Source organism: Pipra filicauda, unplaced genomic scaffold (genome assembly GCF_003945595.2).
Source record: "Pipra filicauda isolate LSUMZ 115617 unplaced genomic scaffold, ASM394559v2 scaffold721_size132957_pilon, whole genome shotgun sequence".
Taxonomy (NCBI): Eukaryota; Metazoa; Chordata; class Aves; order Passeriformes; family Pipridae; genus Pipra; species Pipra filicauda.
The window spans coordinates 38,683-59,250 of NW_024104889.1; the positions used below are offsets into that span (position 1 = coordinate 38,683).

At 56.2% G+C, this 20,568-nt stretch overlaps 1 protein-coding gene across 4 annotated transcripts in view; it reads right to left on the reverse strand.

Moving 5' to 3' along the window:
* The window catches only part of LOC114002435 (cyclic AMP-dependent transcription factor ATF-7), a 57,366-nt gene that overhangs the window by 8,251 nt on the left and 28,547 nt on the right, over positions 1–20,568 (reverse strand). For 2 of the 4 annotated variants that reach the window (XM_027748401.2, XM_027748403.2), the window contains exons 3-6: positions 9,109–9,205; positions 5,999–6,117; positions 3,327–3,461; positions 2,688–2,845 (exon numbers count right to left, since the gene is read on the reverse strand). In XM_027748401.2, coding sequence (XP_027604202.1) covers positions 2,688–2,845; positions 3,327–3,461; positions 5,999–6,117; positions 9,109–9,205 — 509 coding nt within the window. Of the gene's footprint in view, positions 1–2,687; positions 2,846–3,326; positions 3,462–5,998; positions 6,118–9,108; positions 9,206–9,722; positions 9,744–10,515; positions 10,586–20,568 lie in introns of those variants that run through there. The other 2 variants (XM_039389368.1, XM_039389367.1) reach the window with 2 other exon arrangements.

The window sequence follows — 20,568 nt, forward strand, 5'->3', positions numbered from 1 at the left end:
ATGCCCGATGGCCCTGCATGCTCATGGCAGTGTCACACTGAGGTGACTGGGCTGGCAGTGATGCCCGATGGCCCTGTACACTCATGGCAGTGTCACACTGAGGTGACTGGGCTGGCAGTGATGCCCAATGGCCCTGTACACTCATGGCAGTGTCACACTGAGGTGACTGGGCTGGCAGTGATGCCCAATGGCCCTGTACACTCATGGCAGTGTCACACTGAGGTGACTGGCAGCTGGCCCTGCACACTCATGGCAGTGTCACAGTGAGGTGACCAGGGTTGGCAGTGATGCCCGATGGCCCTGCACGCTCATGGCAGTGTCACACTGAGGTGACTGGGCTGGCAGTGATGCCCAATGGCCCTGCACACTCATGGCAGTGTCACACTGAGGTGACCAGGGCTGGCAGTGATGCCCGATGGCCCTGCACACTCATGGCAGTGTCACACTGAGGTGACCAGGGTTGGCAGTGATGCCCAATGGCCCTGCACACTCATGGCAGTGTCACACTGAGGTGACCAGGGTTGGCAGTGATGCCCAATGGCCCTGCACGCTCATGGCAGTGTCACACTGAGGTGACCAGGGTTGGCAGTGATGCCCGATGGCCCTGCACGCTCATGGCAGTGTCACACGGCCTGCTCAGGGCTGTCAGGGACACATGGATGTGCCCTGGGCATACCCCAGCTGCCCAAAACACTGTGGCTGCCAAAGCCCTGAGCCACGACGGCCACCTGAACGGAGAGAAAAACACATCCAAGGGCTGGATGTGCTGGAACTGCTGGAACTGCTCCTCCTGGGCTGAGCCTGGCACTGCCCGGGCAGCTGCTCCTGCCTACAGGGAACCTCCTGGTCTGTCCACTGCTGAGCTCCCAACAGGGGGTTTTGTAAGGATTCAGCTTCCCATTAACAAGCACTTCTGATTCCAGAGAAAACCCCCTAAAAAGAGGGTGGATGCTGGGCTGGCTCGTGTTTACACGGGGAGATGGGAATCGGGAGATGGGACGTCCCGGCTCGCTGCAGGCTGGGGAGGAGGAGATTGTGCTGGAGCCTAATTGTGACCAATTAAAAATACCAGGAAATATTTCTATTGTAGGTCCTTCTGCAGTGAAAGGCAGGGATACACCCCACCCAGGGACACACCCCAAGCAGGGACGTTCCCCCTGCCTCTATCCCACCACAAACCCCACTGTGCTCCAGCTCCAACCATCCAGACTCAGCCTTTCCACGAGAGCAGAGGAAGAGCCAGAGCTGCTCCAGATGATGGGGAGAGGAAGGAAACCATCCCTGCCACAGGGCCTGATCTCCTGCTCCTCCTCCTCCTCCTCCTCCAGCCATGTCAGTGCTGTGGGGAACCAAGTGGAGGCAGAGCCGAGCTGGGAGCCCGGCCTTGCGGGAGGGAGAGTAAAATAAATCTGCTGCTGCCTCCTCTGCCAAGCCCGGGGAAGGGGCTGGAGGAGGCCGGGCTGCCTGGGATCCTGGGAGGAGGCTGTGCTGGCACGGTGGGAGGAGCAGGGGACGGTGGGAGGAGCAGGGGACGTGGGTCAGAGGGGGAAGTTCATCCTGCCAATAACTCAGGCTGGAATTTTTAAGGCTGCCTTGGGAACGCGAACGCTCGACTCTCAGTCATTTCTATTGGGCGTCCCAAATCCTCCAGGCTGCTTTGGAAATCCCAGCCCAACCAGGCGAGTTACAGGGAGGTCACAGCCTCCCCTCCATCTCTGTCACGCTGACACCAGCCCCACCGCCTTGGCAGTGGCCCTAATGAAGGGACCCTTGTTACCACTGCAGCCCCACCTCTCTGTCTGCAGGTGGGGTCTGGGCTGCAAAGAGCACAGCAAATCATACTAAAGCCTAACCTACTGGACACAGCTCCAAACAGCCCCAGAGTCTCTGCCTGGCCTGCAGAGGGGCTTACAGTGTCCTGTAGCTACCCCCAGGACAACCACTTAACCCTTTCATGCCTCAAGACAGCATTTAAAATTTTCCACCAGGCCGTCTGGATTGATGGTGCCAGAGGGTCAAAGGCAAACACACATAAAACCATGAGGTGACAGCCCCAAAAATACAAAGTGGGCTGGTTAACACAGCGAGCCAGCCCTGACCAAGGGTGACCAGGGAGGAGAAGCAGGAGCATCCTGACACCAAACAGACAGGGGGCTAAACATGCATCTCCCAGGGGCTCAGCAATGTGCTCCCTCCGTCCTCAGGCTCCTTCCTTTACGTGCAGGGCCGGAGGAGCCGGAGCCTCCGTCCTGGTTGTTCCAGGGCAAACAGAAGCAGGTCGTTGGCTGTGCAGAAGCAAACAGCCCCCCCAAGGCAGGGTTGGCTGGGCACAAGAGGTGACACTCGAGAGGCAACAGCTGTCTGGGAAAACCCCTGAGCTGTTACAGCTCCAGACAATTCCGCAGCGCCGGCTCTGCCCGCGCCCGGTGCCGACAGCCAGCGCCGTGTCGGCGTGTTCGTGTTCAGGGAGTGTTTTCATCTCTCCCCACAGTGAGTTTTGCCTCGTCTCGTTACTCCAGCACAATTAGTTCCCGTTTCCTGCACTCCCATCCCATCCTGCTGCTGCAGACAGTGCCCAGCGAGGCCCTTATGCCCATGCAGCTGCAGCGGGGCCGGCGGCACCTCCGCGGGTCTGGCACTCAGGGAACTCATCCAGGGGGTAATTCCTGCCCCTGCTCCGTACTCACCCCAGCTGTCTGTTGGAGGGAGGGGCCTGGGTGATGACAGAGGTGGGGGATGGCAATGTGGGGTGCAGGGGGTCGTAGCCCAGGTGCAGGGGCAGCGAGCCGGGGCGCACGATGGTGGGAGTGGGCGTGGAGAGGATGACAGGCTTGGAGGGGATCTCCTGGAAGGGAAAACAGAAAACAGGGGACCCGCTGTTAATTACCAGTTAGTTACCACAGGGCTGACTCTTCCTCTTTAGGGAAAATTCAGGCACTTTTGTCACAGAACCCCAGGGATGGAGGGGAGCACCTCTCCCAAAGACACACGTATCTGTGTCAGTGCAGGGAGTGGGGCACAGGAATTTACACTCCAGATAATCCCCCCCTCTGAATCCCCACCTTATTCAGGTGGTGAAAGTGTCACCTGGACCAACCTGCTCCAAATCCCCACCCCCCAGGACACAGGGAAGAGCAAGGCTTTGTGCATCAGCCAAACCCACCGGGAGCCTCCAGGGCAGCAACGGTGCATTTTAGTGAACCGTTTCTGTCTCAAACGAGGGAAATCAGGCCTCGAAGAGCACAAATCAGGCCTGGGCAGCCATCTGGAGAAACAGCTTCCCACCTGGAAAAGGGGCACCACCACCTCGTGCTGGGGAGCCTCACCTTCTCCTTGTGCTGGGGTGACCGTGGGTGGGACACGGGGCTGTCTGGGGGGGACGAGTCCACCTCCACCGGCTCCTCCTCCTTGATCTTGATCTCGGGAGTGGAGGGCAGGGACATGTCCAGGGCTCCGGCGCTCTGCGGGAAAAGCAGCCACGGATTGAAAGGACAATTAGCTCATATTGTTTGCGAAACATTCGGCTGCTCCCAGAGGAAGAGCTCCAGCTCCGAGCTCTTGCCAAATTATTATTATTTATTTGTAGTGGAGCAGCATCTGGGAGCCCGAGGCAGCAGAGCGGTGCCGCGCCGGCCCCGGCCAAACAGAGACGGAGGCCCAGGAACGACAGTCAGCCCCAGATGGCACCAGTTTGTGGGTTCTCAGTAACACACACGAGTTTTCCATGGATTTTTTTTTTACATTTTCTTTTTTTAATAAAAGGGCTCTGCTAAGGAGGACAGGTACCAAAGCCAAATGCCTGCGAGTTACAGGAGGCACTTTCATTCACAGAAGAGCTGTAAAGCATTGTATAAATCAGCCTGAATTATTTTATTACCCGATTATCAAAAGCAAACAAAGAGCCATGCGAGTTATTAAATATCTATGAGCGCCCCATTAAAATAAAACCCAACCATATGCCTGAACCTGGCGACTTGCCACCACCCTGGGATCCAGCAGTGCCACGTGCCCCAGTTGAACCAGTTAACGACTTGTTGGGGCTGCAGGGTGACAACAAGGTGGGGGGACAGCTAAACTGAACTAAACCTGTCCCCTTCCAAGAACTGGAGGGAGAGAAGAGCCGGGAGAAGATGGTGCAGGGAGCGGCGGAGGAACGAGACACGGATGGCAGGATGCGGCACCAAATCACCCGGTCCCTCCTCCCGGCCGGGCAGGAGAAACTGTCCCTAAATCAGCCCTGACAGCTGTTTGTCCAGCCTGTTCTCCCTCCCTTCACCATCCATCCCCACGCTCCCCTTTGCTGGCTGAAAGTCCATCCTGGCATCTCCCCTAAACCCCCTCGTGCCGCACTGTGAGTCCTCTCAGGGCAGGGAAAACTGCAGCAAAAGGGTAAATCCGGGCAGCTAGGGATGGTTGAGAGCAGGATGAGGCTCCAGCCCTTCTGCTTGGGGGTGTTTTAGAGCAGGATGAGGCTCCAGCCCCTCTGCCCTTCCCAGATTTCCTGGGGGCTTTGCTTGCGGTAGGTGCAGTAACCATTTACCTGCCCTCTTCACGCAGAGATGTTGCTCTGGGAATCACAAAGGAGCAGGGATTAACATGCAGGGAAGTTTCAAACCACTTAAAGTGCCTCCAGGGAAGCTCCTGCTGTGCCTGTGTTTTTAATTAACGCGCTGGTGTGAGACCACCCTTGGAACTGGAGGACAAACACGACTGGATGCTGGAAGCACCTCAGAACCGCAGCTCCGGACAGGTCCAGGCAGTGACCAGCCAGCTGGGCACGGGCTCTGCCTGGGCAGGGGGGTTTTGAAGGGATGACGCTTCCCGTAACGCCCGACACCACCCCAAGCTTCACAAGCCCCCTCCGCGGCTGCCGCAGGAATATTTAGACTGCAGCCATCCTAAAGCAAAACCCAGGAGAGCAGCCCTGGGCCCGAGAGGCGGCTGGGAGGCCGCAGAGCCCAGGAGCTGGGTGGTCTCCCTGCCCAGACCCGGCTGCTTCGGCATTTCCATGTGAAACCCCAGCGGCGGCTCCTTCTCCCGGCGCTGCCAGAACAAAGGGCAGGAGCTGGGAGCGGGGAGCAGCCCCGCCGCATACCAATGAGAGAGATCAATTTCGGTTTAAAGAGCCTGTTATTGGGGGAGCGGGTGGAAGCCAGGTTTCAGTTTTAATTCTGAATTCCTCCGTTCCCCATCTCGGGAAGATTTACGCGGCTCCGCTCCCGCAGTTTATTTCCGAGCAGCGCCGCTGACTGCGAGCGTATGTACGGACATACATCAATTTAGTAAATGTATGTGCCAGGCTGAGAGCCCAGCACGCATCTGCTGCTCCTCGAATCCGGCAACGGGAGGAGGGGGGGGGGAAATGTCCTTAATTAGCTGCTTTCTGATGAGATCCCGTTGTCCTTCAGACCCTCGCGCTCCCGAGGCTGCAGGGGCAGCCTGGATCGATGGCGCTTTGCAGAGGGAGCTCTTTGTTAGGAAAAGCTTCCCTCCTCCACGGAGCCCCTCTCTCTGTTTCCATGTACCAGACACCCTGGAAATGCCAAAGGCACGGGCCAGGCCTGGTCCCTTCCCTGTGACTGCACCTTAGAGGCACCATCATTTCGGATCTCGACCCCCCCAACAAGCCTCTGAATGAGATTTTGCCGAGATCTTGTTCTGTCCTTCCCTGCAGCTCCTTCCCAAAGTGTGAGGCATTTTGGGTACTACCCCCCCCTTTTTTTTTCCTCTTTCTTTTTTTGAAGTGAAAAGCCAAAGGAATAATAAACCATTAAATCCTTTCTCCACAGGGCTCGGATCGCAGGATAACCAGCCAAAGTCATCTGAGTTACAAAAATAAAGCCCCCCACATGGCAGCAAATTAAACCTGAGAGCAACTCAGCTACCCGAGGGCATGTGCCTTTCATCAGAGCAGCCCCTGCCCCCCCAGCCCCCTGTGGCCCTCCCCTCCAGTTTGCTCCCAGCACAGTTTTATGGCACCACGGCCTTCGCCTCTTGCCTTTTTCTCATCATCCTCAGCAGCTTTCTTGAACTCGTGCTCGAAGGAACTCGCCAGCTCATTGAAGAGTCCCACCTCCTCACAGTTCTTCAGGAACCGAGTTGGAGTCGGAGTCTGATCTGGTTTGGGTTAGAACACCAAGAACTGGGTCAAAGAGAGACCAGAAAATGCGTTTCACCCACCTGGGTCCTTCCCTGGGGAGCCCTGGGGAACGTGGCCTCTGTTTTCTGGAAGTCTGGGTGCTCTGCCACTGAGGTGCGTGTCACCTTCCGAAAGCAAGTGACAATTCAGAACAGGACAACCATTTCTCATTGGTTTTGTTTCTCTGGTGTTTAAAGAAATAATCATTGGAGCAAGGGGGACTGCAGGGATTCCTGTGAATTCCGGGCTGTGGGTTGTGTCCTGCCCCTCCCACGCTGAGGTTTTGCTCGTCCTCAGCTGGACAAGGACGGAAAAGTCAGGGGGGTTTGATCTCCCTGAAACAGCAGATCTTAAAAACATGGAGTGGTGAGAGGGTAAAGCAGCTGATGGGAGCAGCTCCACGGCCGGGCAGAGTCCTCACAACCACCACTGTCCACAGCCATCCCTCCGGGGCTGTTCTCCACCACATTAACACGTTGAGTCATGATCTCTCTGGCCATCACCCAGGCCATAAAACCAGAAGGAAAACTCTCTGTTTTCAGCCAGCCTCCCATTCCCGAGTGCCGGCAGGTCGAGTCCTGGAGCCTCGCACGTCACACCCAAAGGATCCATCCGGCAGAAAACCACCAGGATTCTCACGCACAAAGGGGATCCCTGGGATAGTCTGGCCTGACCTGCATTAAACACCAGCTGCCTGGTGCTCCCGGTTCCAGCACAGCACCTGAAGTGTCTGGGGAAGACGTGCCCCATGATTCCACACCGGGCAGGGTGGAGCCTCCTGTATCCTTTGGGAAGGGACTCCAGCAATTCCTCACCTTGCTGCTGAGGAACCACACTTCATTTCCAGCCTGACTCCAAACCCTCCCCGCTGGGTTTGTCACTAAAGCAAAGGCCCCCTTTGGGCACCTTTCTCTTCCCCCCAGGTCCCAATTCATAAACCCAGGAACTTTGTCAACTAAAGCTCTCGGCAGGAGGTTGTTTTTGCAGGGATTTATCAGCTCCCAGGGCTCTTTTCAGACCATTCCCTGTTTAGCAATGTCCTCCTGAGCTGCACACGCCAGCTCAGGGCACAGATCTCCAGCAGTTTCTACGGAGCACAAACAAAGCCGTGGAACCTCTCTGGTCCTGCCCTTCCCCAATCCGTACCCCAGGAATTGCAGCAGCTCCTGTCTCACCCCACAAGTTCCCATATAAATGACTCTCCTGCTGCCAGCTGTAACCAGCCCAGAGAACAATTCTTTACGACCCTCCTTAGCTCAGCCACGGCGCCTCAGCCAGACATGCACCGGGTCCTGCTCCTGCCACACGGCTGCTGCCCTGGGCTCGGCACAGAGGGAGGGAGCAAGAAAACCCAGAGACAAAATGGTGGCTTAAAAAAACCCCAGGACAGAAGGAATGTCAGGCAATAACGGCCTGGATCTCACTGCTCCAAGGCAGCAAGGGTTTATAGCCCTCACACCCCCTCCAGCAGCTCCTCACACCCCCTCCACAGCTCCTGTGTTAGACAGGCTGGTCCTGCCCTGGCCATGGCTAAATTGGTTTTGGGAAGGTTTAGCTGGTCCTGCCCTGGCCTTGGGTAAATCAGTTTTGAGGGGGTTCAGCTGGTCTTGCCCTGGCCCTGGCTAAATTGGTTTAGGGTATTTTTTTTTGTTGCTTAGCCCAGAGCAACCCCCTGAGCATCAGCCCTGAGGGAGCTGGAAGAGGAGGCCAGACCTTGTTCCTGAAGTGTTTCATCCCCCCAATATCTACCTGAGAAAGGAACCACCAGCTCTGGGAGCTGTGAGGATGAGGGGTGTCATGTGTGGGATTTTGGGGTGTCACGTGGGATTTTGGCTGGGGGTGAGGCCAGGCCCCATTTCTGCCCCCCCATCCCCACCTGCCCAATCTGCCCCCTAAACTGATCCAGCAGCACCGACCCTCCCACTGTGCTCCCTGTTTGGAAAGGGCTGAACTGAAGCAAAGGTGACCTTTAGGAATCTGAGTTTCTGTGAGCTTCTGCCCCAATTCCTTGCCATCAGCTCCCATTAGCCTGATCCCATTTGGAATGAATTCTCCCTCTGGGAGAGCCCTCCCCTGGGAGCAGCTCCCTGCCCTCCCAGCACGGGCTGTGTGAGCTCTCTTCCCATCCTACCCACAGCAACAATTCATTCAAAGCCTTCCAGAAACCAACTGAATTCCCATTTCAGCACTGGATTTGGGCTGGAGATACACTGGGAAAAGGCTGCCAGGTTGCTGTGGCAGCTTCATTTCCCCTTATGAACTCTGAAGCCTTCAGGAAGCATTTTCCCTCTCCCTGCTTTCAGCAACATCCTTTTCACCCAGCAGCAACACAAACCTCTCACACGATGCTTTGAGCAGCCCCTGAACAGGGCAGGAGGGGCTCTGGAACCTGCCAGGAGCTGCTGCAGACAACAATCTGTGGGGTTTGGTTTTTTCCCCCCAGTTTTATAAAGGCTGCTTTGACCATGTGTTGTCAGAGCCCCTCACTGGGGCTCTGCAAAACGCCTTCTCGGCAGAGCCAGTGCACCTGATGGGGCTTTAATTTATTAACTGCAGCCTAAAAGCTCAGGAAAATTGACACCTGGGCTGAGAGGGGAAGCTGCTTTGTCAGGTTTGGTTCATCGTCCTCAAAGCACATGAAGAAATGTGAAAGACCTTCTGGCCATAAATCCTCCAGTCTTAATAAAAAAGGGCGAGAGCTAAAAAAAAAAAATAAAAAAAATAAAAAAATAAAAAAACCCCCAAACCCCACAAAAACCTGATACCCCCATAAAAAAAAAAAAAGAAAGAAAAAAAAAAAAAAAAAAAGAAACTTGGAAGCCTCTGGCTTTCCTTTCCCCTGATTAAATGCAGATCACAGGAGGTTTTATGGGCGGCAGAGCCGTTTTTTGCAGTGCATCTGGTCCCTGGCATCAATCTCTGCCGTCAGGCCCCGCGACCGCGGCGCTGGGCGCTGGCCGGGCACATACCTGCGATGATGACGGAGTCGGTGCGAGCGGGGCCGAATTTCAATGTCATCTCATGCTTGTGTTTATGAACCGCCAGGTGGTCCTCGTTTGTGAACCTCTGAAATGAAACAATTTAGAAAAATGGTGAATAAATGCATTTGGCGTTTTACGGGTCCGTCCTGCGGTGGAAGGGGGGGAGGGAAGGACGGCGGGGCCGTAACGCGATCGCTGCTGAGGGCTGGGAGCTGGGGAAGGGGTGTGTGAACAGGGGGTTCGAAATGAAAAGCCGTTAACGAGGCTTCTGGGGAATGGGACGGGATGGAACGAGGGGCAGCTATTTTTTTAATAATCCAGGTTTTTAAGTGCCGGAGCGGCACGGCGGCTGCAGCCGATGGAAACGCAGACCCGCGCTGCTGGGCAACATCCCCGCTCTACTGCCGGCTGATGGAGCAGGGAATTAGGTGCTACTGGGGGTCAGGCAGCTTTTTTGGGATGGTGTGAGGCAGAGCACAGGCGATTCAGGCCGTGGGTTTATGGAGCAGGACGGAGCGGCCGCCGATCCCGCGGAGCAGGGGGTGCATCTCACCCGCCGCCAAAATTCCACCTGCAGGGAGAACCAGAGGACAAAACCCCACCTTTTAGGGAGGGTTTAGGGAGGACAAAAATCCCACTTCAGGGCTTTAGGGTGGGGGGCTTCACACCCGGGCCGGGTGTGCGCGGGGCCGGCGCCGAAACCCAGACAAAGGGACGAAGGGCTGCGCCAGCCCCACGCGCCGGGATGAGGGAAAGGGGGGAAGAGGCAGGGATGGGGTTAAAGCAAATAACCATAAACCCCGAGGATGGATTGCGTCTCTCCTAATAGACTGCGACAAACGGCGGCCGAGGGCACGGCGCGGCCGTACCGCAGGATTTTTATGCATCCAGCAGCATCGGGCTGCTTCTAGAAAACGCTGCAGCAGCACCAGCGCGTTCCTGCCCTTTTCCCCTTCCCTTCCTCTCTCTTTAAACCATCCAGAACCCCAACCCACCCAAAAGCCACCTGTTCCCGTGAATCCGCTCAGGCGTGACACCCTTTTCCGACGTTTATTTACGGCTCTGTTGCTGAGTTTTCCAGGCTGGGGACATGAGCGCAGGCAGGGGGACAGTCCCTTAGGGGCAGGGGACCCCAAGACACGGGGCCCACCCACACACAGACTGTCCGTGTTCCCCTCGGCGCAAGAACAAGGGGGTTACACAAAGGGTCCTTCAAAACGTTGGATCAGAAGGTGTTTTTGGTGGTGACTCGTAATTCGGGCTCAAATTGAAAGAAATCAGAGCTGGTGGGGGAAAACCCAAGAGGTTCTCGCCTGTGTAACTCCAGGCACACGCATTCCCGCTTTCCCAGCCGCCGCTCCCGGGATCCGCTCCGTAACTAAACCTTAAACAAACCTGAAATCAAAGTTCTCAACGTTTTGGCTAAAACACGCCTGGTTCTGGGGTTTCTTTCCTCCCCGCAGCTTCCGATCCCTCCGCTCTGCTCCAGCCGGCACCGGGAGCCCTTTCCAAGGAGCATCGCGAATCCCGGCGACGCCAAAACGTCCCCGAACAAAGGAAAAGCGAGCGAAGCGCCGCCGACCGAGACGGAATCCACGGCGCTGGGAAGCGCTGCAAGAGGGGCCCGGGGAGGGAAGGGGCACCCACACTTTGCCAGGGTTTCGGCTCCGAAACCCCTGGTTTTTATGGGATTCGGCTGCCGGCCCCGCTCGCCCCGGTGCTGTTGGAAAATCGGTGGGTTGGGGTGAACCGAGGGAAATAAATCAGGGTTTTGTGCGGAGCAGGGGGTTTGGGATGAATATTTAGCAGGCAGGCGGCCGCTGGGCAGCGGCGTCGGAAACACTGAGCACCAGAGACAGGGGGAAAAAAGGAAAAGGAAGAAAATTCCCGATTCTCCCGCTCAGTTTTCTGCTAAAGAAATGGGATTTTTAGGTCAAAGAGGGAAGCAGCAAGAGGTGTGGAACAGGGTTGTGTCTCTCCCCGCCAGCCCCGGCCCCACATTCCAGCCCGGCCTCGCTAGCACCGGGTTTATTTTAATCTTTCATTTTGCTTCATCGCAGGATTTTTTTTTTCCTCATTTTTTTTTTCTTCTTCTCAGGCACTTTTCGTGCGTTCCGTGCGCGTTACAGCTCTATTTAACATCTTTATGTGGGCTCACAGCTCGGGAGCTCTCTCCTTCCCTGCACAGAAACGCTCACAGACACAATATATCTTTCTCCACACATTTCCAAACGCCGAAACCCAGAGGCTGAGTCTGGCACTTGGGTTCTAAATCATGTCATTTTACACAGAGAGGGGAAGTGGGAGGGGGGCTAGGGGGGGGAAAGAGGGGGAAGAGTAGGGAAAAAAATGGAATGAGTTAAAGCCACAGCACCGGCTTTAATATTTAATCTCCTTCCATCAGCAGCTGACATACAGCAGGGTTATTTCAGCTGCTATTTTGCGGGTGTCGGAATTAAAAAGAAGATGTTGGCTGTAAAGTCTTTGGGGTGAGGGACAGGCACGGGGCTGACAATGCCACCTCGGTGCTGCCAACTGGCCCTCACGAGCACCCACGAGGCACTTCCACCCTTTTTCCTGCAGCCCCGAGCTTGGCTTTTCCCTCCCACCCCAGGGCCCCACGGCCGCGTTCGGGGTTCGGGGTTTGGGTGACACGGGGTTTGTTCACCCGAGACTGTCACAGCTCTTTGGAGCAAACGGCTCCGAGGCAGCTCCGCATTCGCTACCCAACAGGCTGTGACAGCTCCATGGATAAATGTGCTCATTTAAAAATCCTTATTTAATGGGAGACAATGCTTCCAGCTGGACCAACTAATGCGCCGTCTCCGTCGGCGCGAGAGCCAGGGAATAAACGCAGTGGGCTGAAGCCTGGATCTTCAGGCAGCAGAGATTTTTCCATCAGTTTAACAAGCACAACACGAGGAACAAGGGGCTGCTCCGGGTTTTTCCTCTTTTTGTAGAGCCTGTGACTGCTTTGGTGCAAAGGGAGGGTCAGGCGGGTGCCGAACGGGCCGTGCAGGAGCCACTGGCTCTCCCGGCAGCTCCAGCTGGTTTTTAACCTTGACAGTCCTGTTCAGGGAACACCGACCCTGGCCAGGCACCGAGACACCTCCTGGCCAAAATTCCATGTGATACAGAGCGGGTGTAGCTGCAGCAGCACAGACTGCTCCACAGGCACACCAGTGTGCAAAGGAGCCGTTCCCTGTGGGACAGCACGAGCTCTGGGACAGCCTCTGCAGGGCTGGACGGGGTGAGGAGCCAAACCTGCCCCCTCACGCTCATCACACGGCTGAAATGAGCTGCCACCAACCCGGGGAGTTGCTCCCACATTAACTCCAGCACAGCTGGAGTTACTCTGCCCACTGCCCACTGCCCTGACATGGCTGAAACACCTGGATCCACGGAAACAAAAGGGAACAGCAGGTGTCTGCACTGCAGTGCGGGAGGGAAATGATGCGCTGAGTGCTCAGCACGGATAAACTGAGCTCAAAGTCACCCGCTTTAAAAGGAGCCACCACGGGTTTCACTTCCAAAATTCATCTGGTCCTTGTGCTCCCTAGAGTGGGGATGTCCTGGGGTCTGCCTGGCTCTCCTGGCACACCTTGGGCGAGGGGCAGGACACCCACGGAGCCGTGAGGAGAGCAAAGCCCAGGCCCTGGGGGCCTGCTGGACCTCCTGCCCACACCCCAGCCCACCCAGCACATCCTCCCCACACTCCCAGCTGCGGCAGCCCCGCTGCCCACGCCCCATCCATCCATCTCGCCGTGACAGGGCTCCGATGGATTTCCAGGCTGCGGAGCCGTTCCCCGCTCGCTCGGCACAAGTGCAGAGTAACTAATGCGGGGTCAGGGGTGCCCCCGGGGCCGGGGGCCCCCAGGTCGGCTGTTCCGCAGTGAGTGATGTGACCCCCGGTCCTGGCACAGATCCGGGCTCCATCTCACCCATTTCCCATCTGAGCCATGACAAGGATAATTCCCTCCCTTGCGGAGAGGCTGCACGGATTAATTCACTAATGTGCATAAAGTGCCCCGATTCGGGAGTGATTCATAGATTTAAAGGCCGGGGGGACCATTACAATTATCTGCCCGGGCCCACGTGAGTCCCCGGCTGGGCCCATTTCCATGGGAAAGGAGGTGCTGGGACAAGGAGGGAATGCTGGAGCGAATGCCGCAAAGACTCGTTGCTTTGAAAGAACGCGACAACAGCACGGACAAATTCTCTTATTTTCACACTTCCAGGAGACGACAGGCAAAGATTTGGGGGCTGTGTCCTCCTGGAGGGTCTCCCTCCTGGCCCAGCTTCCAGAAGAGCTTGGAGCCCCGTTGCTCCCAGCGGGAAGCTCGTGGTTGTTTGCGGTGGCAGCCAGAAGTGTCGGCAGCAGCCGAGGTCACCGAGCGCTTCTGGAAGGCCGGCTCCAGTGGCGGCATCCTCCCGCTACAGGAGGGATGGGAAGCACCTCCTGAGCCTGGAGGAGGATGAAGGAGAAGGAGTGAAGGTTTAGAGGGATCAGCTCAAAAAAAAACGGACCCGTGAATTGCGCTTGGAGGTGCTCGAAGAGCTCAGCTCCTGCTTGGCACAGAGGGGCTGCAGCAGGGGCTCCACACCGGGGTCCTTTGACACTGGGGGCTTTTGATAGCAGGGTCGTTTCCCACAGGAAAAGCTGGAGGAGGGGGAGGAAACCTCCCCTTCGGCAGCTCTGCTGCAGCAGGGTCGGATCCTGCCCTGCACCGCTGCAAAACACTGGAGCACTGAGCACCCCGTGTCCTTCCCAAGTCACAGGCATCAGGAAAAGCCTATTCCTGCTCCCTCAGTGGAAATCAGGAAGGCTCCAGCCGGTTCAATCCCTCAGGAAGGAGCTTGGGTGCATTTTGTGCCTTTCCCCCCATGCAGATCCTCCCCAGCTAAAACTGCACCGAGATTAAACCTTGAGATGTTATTTTTGGCACTGGCGACTCCAGAGAGCCTTTGGCTCTTCCTCTCCCTTTAAAAACCCACTCCCTCCTGCCCTGTGATTGATTCCTGGTCCTTCCTTGTGCTAAACAAAAAGGGAAGAATTAGAATAATAATAATCAGAAACTTTGGCCTGCTCTGGGCAGGGTGAGGAATCCCCAGCCCAGCAGCCCAACAGCCCTTTCCCAAACACTCTGTTTGGGATAAATGTTGTGCAAACCACCAAAATTGGGCTTTTTACCTTTTTCTTTTTTGCACAGAGAATTTTTTTTCTTCTTTTTTTTTTTTTTTTTTTAGGATACTCACATTGCTCCACAAACTTCCCTGCAATTTAAACAAAGAGTTAAAGCAGTTTGTGGAGCCCATCCCACCCCATCCCGTGTCCCAATCCTCCTTGGCCAGAAGGGCAGAGCATTTAACTGGGAGTAGGTAAATAATTTAATTTACATTTCTATAGCTTCGCTTATCCCAAAGGGCTTCTCATGCACATGCCCCTCCTGGAATGCAGGTGTTTGGGTATGGGGGGGGAGGCAGGAACCATCTGGCTGCAGCACCAAGTACGTGAGGAGCCAAGTGAGGAGCCAAGGACGTCCGGGGCAAACTCCTTCAGAAACTCCAGATTCCACTTTCCTTTCTGTTCTTTAATTTTAATAAAGTCTGCCAGGGCAGACCCAGCTTCTCCCTCCTCCACAGCGCTCCAGGGAGGAGCATCAGCACGGCTGGGTGCAGACACAACCACCATTGACCAGAGCAGTCAGAGCTGGTGCAGTCAGTGCCAGGAACGGGTTTATCCCGGTGGGATTTAACCCGGGCTGGCTACCATTCACCCTCAAACCCCAGGAATCCCTCTGCAGCACTGCACTCCCAAGGACCCTGACCCCACATTCCCCCTTTGGGAAAGGGGCACATGGAAGAAAGGAGCAAAGGGTGGACGTGGGTTATGGAGCACCTGGGAGGGAAACAGCCCCGTGGTTTGCCCTGAGCACACCTGGTGGTCTCCTTGGGGATGGCCACTGGAATTACAGCTGAAATACCCCCGAGGGCTGGAATCACATCCCAACCCCCCCGCGGGGTTGGAATTACAGCCCAAACCTTGGGATGCAAACCTAAGATGAGAAGATCGGGCTCCTAAATCTCCACTTCATGAGAGCAGGGAGGATTTTTCTAAGACACTGACACCCTCCTGCTCTGCTCCAGGGGGACGGACACCCCTCGGAGTTCCGCTCTCCCAAGCTCTCCATCCGCAGCCATCAGCTGCTCCATCCCATCAGGGATGGACACCCCATGGGGTCCCTCTGCTCTCGGCAGCTCCATCCCACCGGAGCAGATCCCCACAGCCCAGAGCCACGGGGAGCTGCAGTGGCACAAAGCCTGCTGGGCGCTGGATCCTGGGAATGCACCGGTTATCGACTTCCACACGGTGGAGCATTTTTAGCCCCGTTTCGATCCGAGTGAAGGTGATTAAAATCCATGTATTAATTACCGCTGCCACAGGAGTTAAGGGGAGAGGCCCAGTGGTAATTAACGGGGTGAGCGAGGGGGTGGAGCCGCGGAGCGTCAGCGGCTCCACAGCCTGTGCCGACGGATCCGCGCCGGCCCCATGGGAACCCCCCGATCGCTGCGCTGTGGATGTGAATCATTATTACATCCCCGGCTCGAATCCCAGCAGCGCCACAGCTTTTCAGTGTGACCTTGGGCGAGCCATCAATCCTCCCCTTACCCACCAGACAGAGCCAATAAAAAGGGAAAAGGCTCCATCCTTCACGGGGGCGTTCGGAGCGGGAGCGCCCGGGCGCAGCACCGGAGCCGTGCGAGCAGCACTGCAGAAAGAATCAAATCCATTAACAAAGGCAATTACAGCCGCCTTTCCCTGCCCGTATTTCAAGTGCCAGTGATTCATTGGGAGCTCGGCATCTCTTCCCAGCACACGAGGTTGGGAATAGGGAGCAGGGAGAAGGGGCAGGGAGCTGAGGCTGAGTGGAATTCCTGCCCTGCCCCATGGCCCGGCCGAGCAGTTTGGGAATTATCTGCAGCATTGTGGGAGGAAAAGGGTGAATTATGCAGCTGCTGATGGGTTTTTGGGGGGCCCTGCCCTCGTGTCATGTGGAGAGAGAATCCTGAGCCCCTGGGGCTGCTGGTAGAGAAGAAAGGGTAAAAAGGAGAAAAAATCAAATCAAATCCCCCCCCCCAGCTTTCAGCTCTACCACTGAAACCCAACGGGGTCCTGCCATCCCCTGCAGCCTCTGCTGCTCACCCACTGCCACCCTCCTGCCCTGAACACCCACCGGCTCCTGAAGGAACAACCCAGGAGCTTTTTCCAAAGCCTCTTTCCCCGGCAAACAAACGGCACCGGCGGCGAGCTCCTCGCGCGAGGAGGATTTATAGAGTGCAGAGAAAAGAATAACAGGAAACTCCGTCCCCTGCACAGCCGAGAAACAGGAATGGATGTGTAAAAATAATTAAATGCGAACTGCAGCCGATTAATTTGCCGGCGGGGCTGCGGATCCGTGCTCTGGGAGGCTGCACCGGGAGCTGAAAATGCCTCTGGCCGGTGGCCAAGGCCGCCAGTGCCGCACGGCGAGGAGAGGCTTTGGCAGCAGGTGCCGGAGCACGTGCGGCTCCGGTAGCACGGCGGACGAGCCGCTCCGGCTCCCCGCTCCCTGCCAGGCCGTCCATCCCATCCCAGTGCTCGGTGGGAGCCCTCAGGGGGACAGCAGAGCCCTGGAGCCCACACGGCCCCCGCGCCTGGGGATGCTCCACCAGAGACCTGAACCGGGGAGGCAAAGGGAAACCGAGCGGTCCGAGCCGGCAGAACGCAGCCAAAGCCTGGATTTGGATGTTTCCTGTGGATCTTGGGATCCTCAGTGCAGTGTGTCAGGATAAGGGATGTGGATGGGTCCCAGACAGTGCTGTGGGGAGCAGCTGTGCCCACGTGGCACCTCTTTTCTGTACTTATCCCGGGAAGAGCCCAAGACTCTGCTCCCAACAGCTCCAATCTAACCCTCTCATGGCCATTTCCAACCTGAATTCCCCAGGGCTGGTGGAGGGGAGGTTAAATTTGGTCTCACCGAGGGGTCTGGTGGCCGTCCCCTTTGAAAGATGCTTCACACCACCCTCTCTACTCACCATTGTTTCAGGGCTACCAGAAAAATGATCCTAAAACAAAAGTCAGCTCCACTGGAAACGGGCTCTTCCCGTGCCGGGCGCCGTGGCTGGAAGAGTCGTGACTCAACCTTGACCTTCAAACACCACTACAATTCCACAGAGGATGCCACGGGCCCCATTCAGGTTTTTAAGGCCCTGGAATGGTGATTTCCTTCAATTCATTGCAATATTGGGAATGTGCCCACCCATTCACGGTGTGTGACCCTCTGCTGATGGTTTTATTGCCTGGAAAAGGGAATGGATCTCTCCTGGGGAAGCTCCAGCAGCAGCAGTGGCCTGGGAAGGACAGCGGGTCAAATCCAAACAGAATTCAAATGACTCAGAGGTTTGGGGGTTGTCCCCTTTTCATGGTGGCACTGAGGGAACAGGCTGTAGGGAAGTGTGGACACACGGATCCAGAGGTGCCTGGGAACAGCCTAAACACGCTCACACAGCCCAAAAACAGGGAGAAGGAATCAGGGAGGGGGTCAGTGGGAGACTGACAGGGGGAGAGGGACAAAACGCAGGAGGCAAACTAAGATTTGTGGATCCTTGAGAACAACTGGAGCATTTGGGAAATGAGCCACAGAAATCGGAGGGGTCCGGCCCCTCTGTCTGGGCTGCTCAGAGAAGCTGTGGATGCCCCAGCCCTGGAAGTGTCCAAGGCCAGGCTGGACGGGGCTGAGAGCAACCTGAGATAGGGGAAGGTGTCCCTGCCCATGGCTGGGGGTGGAATGAGTCTTGCCCTGGCATCCCTCCCCATCCATCCTTATTTATGGAGCTCCCAGACCAGTTCCCTCATGATTAACCCCACTCTGCAGCTCCCTCCACCACCTTCATTTCCAGGAGCCCTTAAAGCACCAGCAGTTTCCCAGCAATGACCTCCTCAGTCAGTGCATGAAAAGTCACCTTTGTGCCTCTCCACACCTTTCTCTGGAGATTTTTGGCCAACCTGCAGTGCCCTTTCCTCTTTCCCTGGCCCTGCTTCCCACATGTGGATGCAAACCCGATTCCCATATTTCCGAGCCGGCGCACTGCGGTAATTAAGCTTTTAAAAGGAGATAGGCAGCAGCAGAAAAAAAAGGCATTTGCCTCTTTTTGCCTCTCGGAAGAGCCACCTGTTTTATCGGAACAGGTGGATTTATGGGCACATTAACGCCGTGCTGCTGCTCCCACCCTGATGAGGTTCTCAGTGACCCTCTTCTCCCTGGAGATTTATGATTTCTCAGAGCAGACTATTGTGGAGGGGTTTGACTCCCAGCTCTCTGTCTCACTCCATCCTGCAGCCAGAGTGCTGGGAGAGCTCCTGGATCCCCTTTTTCCCCCTCCCAAATAATCTGCAATCATGAAAACCGCACTGGTGCCTTTTTCAAAAGGTGCCAAATTTTCCCAGCAAGTGGGGTCAGGTTTATGGGGGAAAGGCTCCTTTCCCTTCTCCTGTTCTTTTCCATCCCAGGAGCTGGGAGGTTTTAGCCTTCTCCAGGGTTCAGGTTTGAGGATCAGGCTCGAGGAGCACATTAACACGGAGTGGTCCATGCACCCACTGACCCCACAAAATCCCCAGCAGAAGCCTCCCTGAGGCTGGAGCCTCCCAACTGCTCTTTGCATCGGCCCTGGACTCACCTCCTGGCTAATCCAAGCCCTTTCCCATCACTTCCCACCTGCAGCCCTTAATAAAACCAAGAGGACAAACTCTTTAGGTTCAAGGAAAACCAGAGGAGCCGGAGCTCGGCCGCTTTCCCAGCAGCTTCCCCCACATTCTCCAACGTCCAGCCCCGCGAGGTGATGATTCAGTGATGTGGAAATACGCAGCCAAGGTCACCAAAATCACATCCTTTAGGGTCTAAACCATTTTTTCCGCCCACGTCTCTGGCTGCAGGTAATAAAATCTCACACGCATTTAAATTTTCTTCTGCAGCTTTACAAACGTCGGGGGTTTATAGCAAACATCACCCCCAGCCTCGTTCACGGGAGACAAGCGAATGCAGAGGCACAGACTGGTTTGAGCACCAAAACCGTGTGCAGGAATTGCTTCCCCCGGCTGCAGAGCCACAAACTCGGGTGAATTCCCAGCGCGGGGAACGAGCGGGTTTTCACAAGGGCAGAGGCAGAAGGGAGCTGCACCAGAGCTGTGGTGCAGGGAGAGCTCACAGGCGAGTCCTTGGCACTGCAGGGCACTGGGAAGGTCATTGGGAAGGGCTCCCTCCCGAATCCTCGGCACTGCAGGGCACTGGGAAGGGCACTGGGAAAGGGCACTGGGAAAGGGCACTGGGAAAGGGCTCCCTTCTGAATCCTCGGCACTGGGAAGGGCTCCCTCCCGAATCCTCAGCACTGCAGGGCACTGGGAAGGGCACTGGGAAGGGCACTGGGAAGGGTACTGGGAAGGGCTCCCTCCCGAATCCTCAGCACTGCAGGGCACTGGGAAGGGCACTGGGAAGGGCTCCCTCCCAAATCCTCGCCACTGCAGGGCACTCGGAACTGCTCCCCCCCCCGCCTGAAGCCCACACTTAGGCGGTTTGAGCAGCGAAGAACGATGCTCTGAATTCCTGACAATTCTTCTAGTGACCATAAAACCCTCCCTGTCTGTCCCATCCCTCCCCCATGAACCCACATCCCTGCCCAAACCCTGCCTAAACCCAGCCCCCGACACAGCCAGAGCCACGCCAGACATTCACCATTTATAAATAACCCCAAGTCAAGCAGCCAAAACTCTGTAAGTGCCCCAAAGGCGATTCAAGATCCTCCCCTGATTGAAGGGGTTTTGTTCAGCGGCGCTCGCTGCTGAGATCCGTTTACAGCTCGTTGTGCGCTGCTGCAAAGCTCCCCCACCCCAGCCCCTACTCACACAATTCTTTATTGTCTACATGTTTACTCCCGGGGGGAATTTTAGGACTTTTAATGTTTTTATTGTTTTAATCCGGCATATTAAAAAAAAAAAAATAAAATCACTCGAGCACAACAGCTGGTCCAAGAGCTCGGAAGCGGCGGCGCTTAAGCAGGTGTTAAACACACGCGCGATGCGACGCTCTCCTCCCAGGATTTAAGGAGGTTGGAGAGGGGCGGGATGTGCCTGAGCCGACCTCAGCCTCTCCTACACCGAGTTTTGTTTTTCTGCAGCACACCCAGAGCCTGCTTTTTAGCCTAAATTCAACCCGACAGAACCACGAAGCCGGGGAAGGGGCGAGTTCTGGACACACGGGGGAGATGTCTGTGCTCGGCCCCGCGCCCTGTTCTTTATGCACAGTCAAGAAAAAGCCCCAAAGGTGCTTCCCCCCCCCCCCAGCCCTTTGTGCAGCAGCACCCCCAGCCCGGCAGCAGGATAACTGGAGTCGGCCCGGAGCATCCATCCAGCCC